This window comes from Thunnus albacares, chromosome 11 (genome assembly GCF_914725855.1).
Source record: "Thunnus albacares chromosome 11, fThuAlb1.1, whole genome shotgun sequence".
Classification (NCBI taxonomy): domain Eukaryota; kingdom Metazoa; phylum Chordata; class Actinopteri; order Scombriformes; family Scombridae; genus Thunnus; species Thunnus albacares.
In genome coordinates this window covers 5,582,324-5,596,290 of record NC_058116.1, presented here as the reverse complement: position 1 = coordinate 5,596,290, position 13,967 = coordinate 5,582,324, and the positions used below count along the sequence as shown (strand labels likewise).

General features: G+C 40.6%; 1 protein-coding gene across 4 annotated transcripts in view; it reads left to right on the top strand.

Moving 5' to 3' along the window:
* man1a2 (mannosidase, alpha, class 1A, member 2) overlaps nt 1-13,192 on the top strand; it is a 148,126-nt gene extending 134,934 nt beyond the window's left edge. For 3 of the 4 annotated variants that reach the window (XM_044365183.1, XM_044365184.1, XM_044365185.1), the window contains 2 exons: nt 4,359-4,474; nt 8,635-13,192. In XM_044365183.1, the coding sequence (XP_044221118.1) occupies nt 4,359-4,474; nt 8,635-8,770 (252 nt within the window). In that variant the 3' untranslated portion in view covers nt 8,771-13,192. The remainder of the gene's footprint in view (nt 1-4,358; nt 4,475-8,634) is intronic. The other variant, XM_044365186.1, reaches the window with a different exon arrangement.
* Nucleotides 13,193-13,967: the final 775 nt, after the last annotated feature.

Genomic DNA, 13,967 nt, shown 5'->3' with positions numbered 1-13,967 from the left:
GCTTCTAACTGATCACTGACAACCTGTGGCAGAGAGTTGTTTTAAGCTTTATTTGAGCTCATGAAAGAGTGCAAGTGATACCCAGCTCCACACAGTGAAGTGAAAAGCAGAAGTACCTTCTATAGGTATCTCCCAGATTCCTCCCAGATGCTTCGTCTCTTCAGGTCTTTGTATCCTGTAGACTGTGGCAGTGTTGTAAGGGCACATATAGATTTCTCTCTGTAAAGATCACATTGGTGAATGTCTGTCAACCTGCAGGCACTGTAGAAATCCACTATGTGTATGTTTGCATATATTTGAAACACGTAGGTGGATGTCAGAACTTGAGTTTTTAAGGTGCTATTACTTATTTATTCCTCTTTTTGTTTTAATATGAAAGGAGAACAGAAATGAAAGCCCTCGCTATCCTTTTCACTCCCCTGCTCCACTTCTTCTGACAGGATTAAAGAGCTTGTGTTCTATACAGCAGTCAACGTGTCGTCTCTTTCTAAATCTCAACCGGTCTGCTTGCCTTTTTCTTTTCTTTTTTTCACCCCACTCTATTCATACTTTCCTTTTTCCTGCCAATCTTCAAGTCACCTCTTTTCTCAAGTTTTAAAAACTGAAACTACTTCTCTTTGTTTTCTTCTGAATAAGTGCATAGTTGCTCATTGAGTGTGTGTGTGTGATGTGTTATTGTACTCAGTATGAGTGACACTAAAGAGAGCTGGAGCTGAACAGCTTATCTTTGCCTGTCTTGCATTATTTAATATCGCTTACATACATACTAATGCATATGACACTTCCTGTATTCTGTGTGATTTAATTTTGCTTTTATAGTTTTATTCTAATTCTTCTGTTCTTTAAAAATGGAGAAAATAAATATTTTTTCCTCATCTTCCTTTGCATGCACCTGTTGTACACACTGATTCCTCAGCATGGAGTTATTTTCCTGCAGTAATTACAGACACTGTAAACATGTATGTGACCAGTATGTGCAGTAGTGCAGTGCACTAGGTTCAAACATCACCATTCAAGAATCAAGAACCCTGAATTCTCTGAAAATCTTTGGTTCTTATAAATTGGAACTGTCTCTACATCCTCTCTAATACATACTTACTGTATACAGTATGTTTTGTACTGATCTTTATTATACTGCTTTGTGCTGTTACAGTGCAGGGAATCAACATACTTCACCGTTTTATACTGACAGCAAATGATACCATACATGCCCACGTCAATCAAACTGCAACTTTCTGTAAGACACCAACACCAATTTAACTTGAAAAAAATAAAAGAAAGATGTTTTTTTTAAATATTTCAAATTGTATTTTTTGTTTCCTGAGATCTTTCTGGAGCTGTCTCGCCCCCATCCAGAATTTATGCAGATTTTTTTTTTTTTTCCCAGCTGTAAGCAGGTCCCCCATTTCTATTTCCATTGCATTGTGTAAGAAAAGTGTACATTTACACCACACTCATAAGTGTTTTTCAGTCTGCATACTGAGCATATTTTTATGTTGTTTTATTAAAGCCTGCTTGGAATCAGTGTGTAGTATGGATTTAAGACAAAGCTTGTATCTGATGATGTGCGTTCTCTTTGCCTGCCATCATTGAAGGCTCCACATACTTTCCACTTTCTCTTTTTCTTGTCTCTTTGTATTTTTCCATCTCTTCCATTTTTCCTCTTCTCCTTATTTTATTGTTCTTCATTTCTTTCACACACACAGACACACACACACACACACACACGCAGCTTCTTCCTCACACAACACCCGAGGGTTCTTTGTTCACACGAAGCTCAACATCCTTCTGTCTTCCTTTCTTTATTCCCACACTTTCACATTCACACACTTCTCACAAACACCTGCGGTCTTCTCTGTCTCCTCATACATTCACTCCTTCCCATATTGCCCAGCTGCTTCCATCTGGTCCACCAAACCTGCCTCTGTTTGTCACACTTCCTCTTTTCCTCTTTGTGTGTTTGTGCTTGTGTGTGTCTCTTGTATGTGTGTGTGTGTGTGTGTGTGTGTGTGTGTGTGTGTGTGTGTGTGTGTGTGTGTGTGTGTTCAACTTCACACATGTGTGTCAGAGTGTGTGAAGGTAAAGCACATCTGCTGTAATGAGAAATGTGTCCTCACTTAGCAGCTGCAGACACACCGCTCCTCCTCCTCCTACAGGTAGACTTTTTATCAGATCATTTATACATCACAGATGGTCGTGTGTGTGTATGTGTGTGTGTGTGTGTGCGCGCGCGTGTGTGTACAGATTTATATGTACAGTTACAAATTTGCTGGGTATATCCCATTACCAAGATAAGACTGTTGACCATTTGTTTGACTGCAAACATGCATTTGAATATATGTTTTCAGCAGCCAGACATGATGTAGGATACAATCAGCTTGGTGTGTGTGTGTGTGTGTGTGTGTGTGTGTGTGTGTGTGTGTGTGTGTGTGTGTGTGTGTGTGTGTGTGTGTGTGTGTGTGTGTGTTGCTCGGGCTGTTGTGGGCACTGCAGTGTAGATCCAGAAGGGCAAATGTACGGCAGGCGCAGCAGTCCATGAATAACAGGAATTATGGTCCAAATTCCTTACGAAGGAACTTTGCTGACAGCATAATGGTCACTCGAGGACAGGATGAAGGGAGAATATGTGTGTGAGTGTGTGTGAGTATGTGAGAGAGAGAGAGAGACAAGGACGGGTATAATGCGTTCAATTACATGCGTTAATAGCAGAAGTCGATAAGGTATACGCAGAAGTGTAATACAGCCAGATTTTTTTATAGAGGTACCACTTTAACCGTAACAAGTCTTCATTGCAAATCAATAGAGCACACAGGTAATAGCACAGTGTCACTATCAGCAGCTGGATGATCGCTGCATTTTTCATGAAGTGTGTGATTGTGCAGAAGAGGGAAACACCTGCTCACAATTATGAGTTCTTTTCAATTATAACATGAATTTTTAACAATTTGGATTTTCCAATTTTTCTTGGATTGCTGTTTCACTGATTTGCACAAACTATTTTGGAGAAAAAACTAAATATTGAGGAGCATAATCATAATAGTGTGATCAGTTTAATTATCTGGATCAGCTGGTTTTGATGTTGAAATCATAATGAATCAACACACTCAGCTCCACTATGTATGTTCATGTGACAAATTCTAAAATATCATCATCAGCTGGTTACATTATTAATGCATAAATCATGTAATGTCAATGCTGTCCTTTTTTATATTAGGGTTGAAATCTGTACACATACATATACATATATATATATACGGAGTCTCCAGTTGCTGTAATTGCAGCATTTGTTGCCATAGTAACACAGAGGAGACTAAAGTCTATTTTTCTGACTAACAACACTGGATGCAACAAGCCAGTCACTTTGTAGTTTCAGTTACTTATTCTGGATGTTTCATGAGGTGTTGAATCATCGCTCCGCTGTTATCCAACTGCTTGTCCCAACATTTACATCTGTCATGTTTGTAGAATCAGAGATAAATCCTCAAAAGCCAAAGTGAACGGACAAAGGGGGGATTTACATCACAATTCAAACCACCTACAGTTGAGTCTTAAATGTTTCATGGAAAGACCAGACACTTAGAGATAATCAAATCCATCTCCGATGTCCAAAGAAATCACATTCAAGCTCTGTATAGATGGAGCTTAAAACATACACAGATGACACATTCAAATGCTGTTGTTTCCTAAATCACAGACAGCTAGTAAAAAAAAAAAAAAAAAAAAAAAGAGCTAAGACATGTTTAGAATACAACATCTCAGACTAGCTAATCAGCCCCTTTTTTTCCCCCCATTCATTGTAGAGCAACAGCAGACAAAGGTGACAAAGACAAGCTGATCAACAGCGTGTAAAGACAACCCCTGTGAGACCGCCACAGGCTCTGCCTCTCTAAAAGGGAATCTTTTACTTTGCCATTACGCGGCAGCTCCCTCAGATTCAGCATAACATGAAACAAATGAGTGTGTACCCTCATTATGAAGCCGCTCCGTGTGGAGGGACAAAAGCAGAATGAAATGTAAATGCAGGGGGAGGCAGGTGGTAATCTTCTTTTCCTCTGGTTTTTCTACAGTTGCTGTTTCCTGTATGCGTCTCCCCAGGACTCGCTCTAATCTGTCACAAGCAAAGAAATTAATTATAGCATGCTTTTGTAAGCTTATTAAAATTGTGCTCTTCTTCCCCCCCTCCATCACCTTTTTTCTCTGCCCCTTGTGCTTCTCCTCCTATTCTTCCCCCTCTCTGTTCCCTTCACTCCTGCCCTTTCCTTTCACCTCTCTTTCTCCCACCTGCCCCTCCCGTCTTCTCTCCTCCTATCCTCTTTCTTCTCATCCTCCTCTCTTCCCTCCTTCACTGTCTCCTCCAGGCCATTGATAAGTACTGCAGGGTGAGCGGAGGTTTCTCAGGGGTGAAGGACGTCTACTCTTCCAACCCAACCTACGACGACGTGCAGCAGAGCTTCTTCCTGGCCGAGACCCTCAAGTAAGCCAACGCTGATATGTTGATTCATCGGCTCGATCTATGAATCATCAGCACGCTTCTTAATTAATTAATCACTTTTGTAATTAATGCCATGATTCGGTGGGTGGGTGGTGGGTTTGGCTGATTTAAAGGGCTTGTCAGCGAAAATGATATAAACGATTATTTGCTCAACCCATTTTTCTAAAAAATAAATGAGCAGAAAACTCTGCAAACATAAAGCCAACAACATGTCAGTCAGAGACCCACATGAGGTTCTTTTTAAGGATAAGCTTTGTTCAAGTCTGTCTTATAAGAACACTCAGGTTTTACACGCTGTAATCACTCCTCCTGTTCATACTGGCCATTTGAAGATGCCTCCAAATGCACAATGGAAGTGATGATTTTGTGTAAAAAGTTTATCTGAAGGTAATATGAGGCTTCAGCCATCTGACTTGTCTAACAAAGTGGAAACTTTTGTTACTGTCCTTCCACTAGAACTGCACAGGAACATACTGTCCACCAAGACACACAAATAATTCTTCACTTTGGTATCCGCTTTATTAGACTCAGATGGCTGATGTGACATATTAGCTTCAGATAAACTTTTAAATACATTTTTTCTCAAAACGAGGACTGGGGATCTTGTCTCCCATCACTTCCATTGTAAGAGCATTTGGAGGGAATCTTCTAATGGTCAGTAAGAAGAAGGAAAAACTCATTTCATTGTTCATTTGGGTCACCTGACTGTTGTTTTGGGAATAGACATGGAAAAACTGTGAACTTATCCTTTAAGTTCAGCTCAAGCTTATGAGTCTGAATCCTACAAAATCACAGTCTTGTTAGTTTAAAATTCCGTTTGTTTCTCCCCGGTCAGTGTTTCCTTGCTGAGCGGCAGCAGAGAAACACTGAATTTCCTACTAAACTGATAGTTTAGTCGGACAGCCTCATTAACTTCTACACAGTGAGAACAGAACATGTTTCATGCTTCAATAATTCTACATTCACACTCCATAGAAGAATGAAGGCATATAACATGTTAATCTGACTGGATACTTCAGTGGACAGGCATCAAGCTTTGTACGCAGTCACACAATATTACAAGGCAGCTCTCATCTCTCTGTGGTACATCATCATCACTTAAGGATGAAGGGAGGAAAGGTTCTGAGTGCAGACTGTGACCCAGAGGGAAATGTGAAGCCTAATGCGGCTCTCTGATTCCCCCTGCTGGCAGCTCTGTGAACGTTTTTCTCCTCTTATTAATACAGTTTATACTAGTTAGATTGACCAGAGTGAATACAGTGTGCAAAGACGTTACTGTCAATCAAACAGTCCGACAGATCAAAGATAACAATAAAACACAGCAACCCGGGCTGATTTCAGGGTGTCAGAAGGGAGCTGCTTAGAATTTTTTTACTTTAATGTGTCTGAAATTAACACCCACAAAGCCTCAAATGTCAGTAAAATGTGTCTTTGGTGTATATGTCTAAAAGGTCAGCTGCCACGCTGGCTGCTAACTTTCTGAGATGATGACATTTGAATGTCTCAGTGTTATGCAGCCTTTGGTGTCTATTTGTTCTCAGTCTTTGTCCCCACTGGCTGCAAGCCAATCACGTCAAAACAAAGCAGCAGCTCTTTGTCACACAGGCTGCTCATTGGCTACAAGTTACAACACTCTGCACAAAGACTTAGCATTTGAACTTCTGTATGTCAGCTGTGGGGATCGTAAGTTAGGCTCAGCTAACATCAGTTAAAGACTGTTGTTAAAATATGAAACTCTCTGACTTCAGCAGTCTGTTTGTCAGATTTATTTAAATGTTAAATATATTTCACAATGAATTACACACCCTGCTAGAAATGAATGTAGAGTTTAAATAAAAGGTGTAAATGTCCTGATTACACTTAATACTGTGCACAAAATGCATAAAACAGGTAGATTTTTCCATTCTTCCCCAAATTTTGATGTTTTAGCTGATACAAACTAAGCTGACACTGTGGCCAGTTGACCAGACTTATTAAGAAAATGGTAAATAGTTGCATTTATATCGCTTTTGTCCAAAGCACTTCAGTGTTTTTGCCCATCATTCACACTCATACACTGAATGCAGCAAGCTACCATGCAGAGTGCTGGCCTGAGCATGGAGAGCAATTTGGGGTTCTTTATCTTGCTCAAGGATGCTTCCACATGCAGACAGGAGGAGGTTGGGATCAACCCGCCAACCCTGTGATTAGTGGACGACCCACTCTACCTGCTGAGCCAAAGCCGCCCCAGTGTAACACAAACGTGCACTGTAGTTTTCAGTGAATTTGTGGCTTCAATATGCATGTGCCCCTGATTTACTAAAGGAGCAGCTTATTGCACATTCAGCTTCTCGACTGCGCCTGCGAGTCCAGGTTCATCCTGCAAGTGAAGCAGAGCTCATAAGTGCAGTTTAGCGATGGGATTTCTATAAAATCACAAGCCCAGAAAAGAAAAAAATAGGTAGTCTACTTGATTACAAAACGTTTACTTTTGCTGCGGTTTGAGTCCACTTGAGAAAAACTGTTACTATTACTCAAAATATTACTCATAAAAGTAAAATGTTTTTATCTTTATGTTAGTTATTGATGCTGTAAGAAGCATTAAACATGTTCATGGGAAACAAAAAGAAGATGGAGTGACATAAGATGAATCAATGAGACACAAAATATGCACAAGCCACCACAACAGGTAGAGAGAGAGAGAGAGAGAGAGAGGTGGTGTTGATGAGGCTGATGTTAATACGGAGTTAAACACTTATGTGTGCAGTTGCTAACTTTTAGTGATTTCACAGTTCATTGATGGTCAAGTTTAAATGCAGGTTTAATGAACACAAAGCACAACTCTCCTTGTCTACTGTTTGTTCGCTGTGAAAGCTCTGAGATATTAATGAAACTAGTGCAGTGCCTGTTCACAATGGGTCCATTGCTCGGCCTCCAGCTGCTGCTTCAACCCATAGAAAAATGAATAGAGTTGATGTGAGGTGTGAATGAGTATATACACCAACAACATGATGGAAACTAACATACACACATAGATGTTATAAAATATAAGTACTCTTATAGGAAATAAATGTTCTTTTCTCATTTAAAGTAAAATAAAGGCTGCATTTAAAAATAAAATGATGTGCATCCTAAAATAAAGTGGATCAATCATATTGGGCTCTTAGATCGTTTATTTTCTGTGCCTTCAGTTCATATTCAAGTGAGTATGTTTGCTCCAAAGATTTGTGCTTTGTCTGTTGTGTCACTTCACATGAGACAAACTGGTTTTGAGCTGCCTGTGGGCAGCATTTCCTTCGTTTTACGTGTCCATAATTGTGTATTGGGCTGTGAGCGCTTCCAAAACGCGGGTGACCTACACTCAACAATGTACCTGAACGCCTCCTGTGTAGACACAACAGTTCACGCACTGCTGCTGCTGATGATCTGCTAAATGTGCTGCTCACGCTATGTTTGCCCACAAGATTTGTGCTTTGTCTGTAGCGGTGCTTCACAATCACCTCATCTCGGAACATATGACACAAACTGGTTTTGAACTGCCTGTGGGAGATATTTGCTCTGTTTTACGCACGTTACTACAGTCATTGTGTGTTGTGCTCTGAGTGCTTCTAAAACACAGGTGACCTACGCTCAACAATGTACCTTAACACCTCCCGTGTTGTCACATCTTCTAACGCTATGCTTTCTGTCTAGACACAGGTTATGAGTGTCCATTTTTGATTAAAAAAAAATTCTGTTTTCACTGTCTATTTTTCTCTTTTTAGAGCACTTTTTTCTGACTCTTGTCATGCCTCGTCTCTGCTCTCTCTGACATGCTGGTATCAGAGCACCTGAAGCTAAACTATTTTTACACTTGGTTTTCAAAAGCAGAAATTTTTCCTCACAAAACTGACCGTTGCCATTTGTGTGACCTCTTAGTAAATCTGATGCTGTGCATTTTCTTAAACAAACATTTAAGAAATGATTTGTGGTTTTTTGCGTGGCAGTGAAGACTGGTGTTGTGTTATCTATTCACAAAAACACCTCTCTTCTTTCTCATCTTTTCCTTCCTTTCCCAATCCTTCCCATCCTCACCCCCTTTCCCTCCCTCCGTTAACCATGGTACCCCCCCCTCTCCCCTCCACCCACCCACCACCCCCACCATCCACCCACCCACTCCTCAGGTATCTGTACCTGTTGTTCTCCAGCGACGACCTGATGCCGTTGGAAAACTGGGTCTTCAACACGGAGGCTCACCCACTTCCTGTCCTCCACCTGGGTAACATCACCCTGCCCGGCAGCGAGCCGGCTCAGCGGTAGACAGACAGGCCCTCTTCCTCCACCACAGCACCAGGAGGGCACCACCTGTCTTCTCGCCTGCCTTCCCACCCGAAAACCCACCCATGAACACTGGACAAACTTACATTCAAATCTAAAGACTCTCTACTGCTTTTGGACTGCAGACATGAACCAGAGGAGATGGAGAGAGAGCATCTTGCACACACAGACCACTGCAGAGCGGAGAGGACTTTTGAAACACTGTTGAATCTCCCTCTCTTCTTCGTTTTACTCTTTGACTCTCTCTGTCTTCTCTGCTTAAATCAGAAGGACAGCGGGTGTGCTGCTCAGCCTCACAACTGGCTTGAATGAACTCTTTGCTCTGAAGGACTGAGCTCCAAACCGGAGGCTTGATAATAGTTTTTGTTATTATTTTTAGTGTTTATTTGAGATTTGACCAAACTTTCCCCCCCATACAGACTCAAGCCAAGACATTGAGAGTACATATGGGGTTTTGTTGAAGGATCACGCACTCAGACAGTGTGACGGATTATTTTTCAGGCAGACATACTTGAGGACTTTACAGGGTCTGTTGATAAGGTGTGTTTTTTTTTCGTTTATCTACTGGACAAATCGTAAAATGGGGATACAGGGTTGAATCAAAGCCCTCCGCTTCTCCCTGACCCGACACCCCCCCCCCCCCTCCCCATCCTCTTCCTGTTTAATCTTCATCAGATGAACTTTGACCTGGAACTCTTAGCAGCTCGTCAAATCAAAAGAGCGAGGGAGGGTACAGTCCCCACCTCCCCATCTAATCCTCCTTTTTTTCAGAAAAGTGGACCATTGTAAGTGGAACAGTAATTACACAGGGACAGCGGCAGACCTCCCCACCTTGACATTTTTCCAGTTTCTCTCCCACTTAGAGACGTCACAGAGCCACAACATTTTCCCAAACCATTATGCTGCTACTCAATTGGATGCTGCTTTTTTATCTCTCTCCTCCACCTTTTTCTCATGGCACAGTTTTTGTCCTTTCCTCACCTCACCTCTCCTCTCCTCTGTTTTTGGCTCTCATTTTCCTCCTTTTCATAAACTCACTCCAAATCATTTTTTTTTTTTTTTGGGATACGCATTGTGAGACGAGGCTGGAACCCAACCAGGCTCGTCTATGAGTGTGCGGTGGTTGAAATAACCCCTGCTGTAAATCATTTGTTCGTGCACTTTGTATGGGAAGACTAATGAAGAGGAGAGTAAAGCTGTAGCACTGAAAGCGCTGAATAAACGAAGACCTTCCTGTGTCTCCCTGCTCCCATGCCACATTTTCTCTGTACAACCTCATATCATCTGTTGGACTCCTAAATGTAAGTTTCACAAACTCAGTGTGGTGTTAGAATTTTCATCATTTTTCTCCACGACTTGTTCCACAATTTGTCATTTTTTCTGCTTTTAATTTTTGATGCCTTCTCCTCCTCCCTCCATCTTGACCTCTACCTCTCCTGTCTATCAGAAAGAGTCTAAAAACTTGGAGGCTTTTTGTCTCAGGGTCTCCACACAGCTCTGAAAACTCTTGTAAAGTGTGAAACTTTAATTTTTGAAGATCTTCGGGTCGATAATATCTTGAGAATCCCCTTCGCTTGGGAATTCCAAAAAAACTTCAGATACACATTTGGCTGTTAAATCTACAATTTGTCCCCCTTGTCTGAATTTGGTAGGTGAACAATCCTGACCAGCTATTGGAAGATTTTTTTTATGACCTTGTTCATCATATTGTCTAACTACTAAATGCCAACATATCAAACAATCATCAGACATTAAAATCTTCAAATCTATCAAGAAACTGAGATTTGGGGAAAAGTCTGGAATTCTGAAATGAAGCAAATCTACAAAAATTGAACTTCAAAGTCTTTTACTGAGTCTTAATAATTTCTTCTCTCCGTAATGGTTTGATCAGCACGAACATTCAACTCTATCGATGGCAGACACAGGAGCTTCCTCCTTCCGTATGGTGTGACATATCGAGAACTCGGCCTTGTTGACAGAAGTCGTTGTCCACTCACCACGCAGTCTGCTCAGCTCCCAGCATGGTTTCGCCTCCAGTTATCGCTCCTGACACAACTGTCTCAGCCTGAGAGGTTTATTACTCGAGTTGCACAGATTGCACTGTCTATAAAAACATGTTTTGTTAGCAAACAGACGACTGTCCCCGGTGACATTCAGTACAAATACGCTGAACACTGAACATTGGCTAAAGAGGTTACACCATCATTTCTATGTGGCGTACTTAGAATGATTTTCATATTAAAATCCTTTTGTTTTACTGGCCCAAAGTGGGGCTGCTGAATCTGTCAGGATAATTTCAGGTGAATTCCCAACCCCGTTAAAAATCCTAAATTTAGCAACTCCGACAGCATATTAGAACCAGGCCTGCTCCTCCTGTTTTATTCAGTTTTCACACACTTCAAGTGAAGAGTAATCATTCAGATTTAAAAGATAACAGCAGAATTAGCAGCCATTTTCCACTTTTATGTGGACATGTGACCTCAAAAAATATGATTTTAATCATCCAGCATCAAATTAAAACAAGTGCAACTAACATTTTCTGTGAGTCATGCTAAATCTGTAGGTAAATTTTTAACCAGGAGAGAGCCGCAGCAGCAGAGGGGAGGACATCATGTGGAGTAAAGACTAATTATACATTAACCAAACCAACCAGCGTAACATCTCTTCTGTTGTAATGCGGGACTTTAAAGAGCCCCGTTACGACCACAGATTTCATTATAAAATCTACTAATCTACTTGGTCGTTAAAACCAGTGTCAACATTTGTCTATGATACCCTAAAACAAGTCTGTCTAATCCACCATCATTTAGTCATGATTTCCAACCATTCTCTCTATAAAAAAACACATGTAGTTTATTAAAATACAGACATTTGGCTTAATGATCGGGTCAGTAATCCTGTGTGAGAGAGTCTGTGTTAAATGCCAGGATATTTTCTCTCAGTGTGTCTGTGAGCTCATTAATAAGCCTGTTGGCTGCCAGTGTGTATGAAATGAATCCCCAGTGTGTCCAAAACTACGTATCAGCTTACTGGTTTAGGTGGAGGAGAAGGAAACTGAGAAGGGTTTGACTACTAAAGATCATTTTTTATGCAGGCATTAAAGCTGAAGAGCAGGAATTGCACTAAACCAGGAAGATATTTTATGTCTGTTTTTGACTTTGATTCTTTTCAAGCCTTATTGTCAAATTCGATGCTTCAGCCAATACTGTGCTCTTTCACTTTGTAATATATCGTTATGATATATATTCATTTTCAGTGTTTTTCTTTGCATAAACATTGTCTTGCAGAAGTGTGATGGTGTAAAACTGAAGTTAACATCGGCTACAAGAGCAAAAGATAACCGATCAGAGCTTCAAAATGACCGTTTGTTCACTGTCCAGCCACACAACTCACAAGTTCTTCATACGTGTCGATGTGCTAACAGCTATATCCTCGTGTCCTGCTCAAACGTAAATTTAGTTGACAAAAAATGTCATAGGCTAAATTTAAATTTGCCCTTGTTGGCTAGAAAATCAGCTGCTCATCTTTCAATAAAGCCATAGTGTGTATGCAGAGGGCAAAGTGTGACGCTACTGCTAAGCAACAGCTCAGCATACATGCATCTGTTTTTAGCAGGAGATGATCATCATCACTGACTGCAGGGATGGAAATGGGTAAGAGGTCAAATGGAAGCGACTGAGATATTGTGAAGCTGTAGCTGCTGTCGTGACTCTTTACCTTTGCCTCAAAATGCTGCTTATGTATAATAACATGAGCAGCATTTTGACTAATACAGGAAGAAGTGAAATTAATGCCAAACGAGCACAAAATGTTGAGTCTAACATGAAGATGAGGCGAAAATAAATATTTAAACTTCAATCTGAAATATTTAGCTTCTGATTGTCAAAGCAGTGTAGGAAGCCATTACAAACTATTTTCACTTGCCAACTGTTTCATTTGAACTTGTTAGAGACCAAACCTCTGGCTAATGGTCAGGTCAAGATTTGACTGAGCTCATGTTAATTCAAACAACTTTCAACCAGTCTCCGTTCAACACACGTTTTATTTCCTCCACTCTTCTTCCCATCATCCATCCAATATCATCTCTACCTCCCTCTTTCATCTGAACTCTAGTGGCAGGTGTCATTAACAGCCCATTGACGCAGTACAGTCTTGCCTCTCAGCCTCTGTCCCCCAGTCTCTGACATCACACTGACATCATCACCACCTATATCTGATAGGGAGGGAGCCCAGGAAAAAAAAAAACAACCTGAGCTGCCATTGAGTCGCTGGGAGCGATGTGGATTTTGAAAATTGAGTGTTCTGTATTTGTATTTTTACTGAACTAAAAAAAGTGAAATTAAAGTATCTGTAAATATGTTTAAAACTGAGACACAAATTCAATAAAGATGTTATGAAAAGTGATCAGAAATGAAGAGTATGATTTCATTTTTTAATTGCTTATGAAGCTTTTTGTTGCAGTTGCTTTGACAGTGGACTCTGATGAGATTTGCTTTTAAGTTTGTTTTGCTTGAGCTCAAGTTTAAAGCCAAGTGCACATCAATAAATGACTTTTCTCAGGAGTCACACTTATCTTTATTTTGTATAAATCTCCTCTATTTTGGTTTCAATAGTTAAAAATACTTTATCTTGTTTTTGCTTTTCTCAAAATAAATGTTTTAACCACACTAGCAGCATTGTTGTACGGATGGCAGTGTCGTGGGTCTGTTGGATGGATTACCATGAACCTCCTCACTCAGGATGAATTGTAACAACCTTCTTGGTCCTCTGGCTTTTCATCAAGTGAAAATATGAATTTGTCCAGCCACTGCTGTTTGTGTTTAGTGCTAATTAGTAAATGTTATGCAAGCTAACATCCTAAGCTAAGATGGGTGATAAATACCTGCTAAACATCAGCATGTTCAGGACTTAACACACTGGTGACGTGATGAATAAACGACACAAAAATGCAAAATTCTGTGGCAGCGATATGAATTTGCGACAGAAACATGAATTTACGAAAGAATTTGAGATGGCTCATTCTTCCGAAAAATGATGGATTCAACATCATCCAGTTATGATGATCTCTGACCTGCATTCAGCGTCTCTGTCCACAGAAGCAGTTGTCTGTCAGCTGCAGCTCCAGGGTAGCTGAGAGGACAGCAGCCAGTGAAACTGTCTTCACCAGTCTGACTGACAG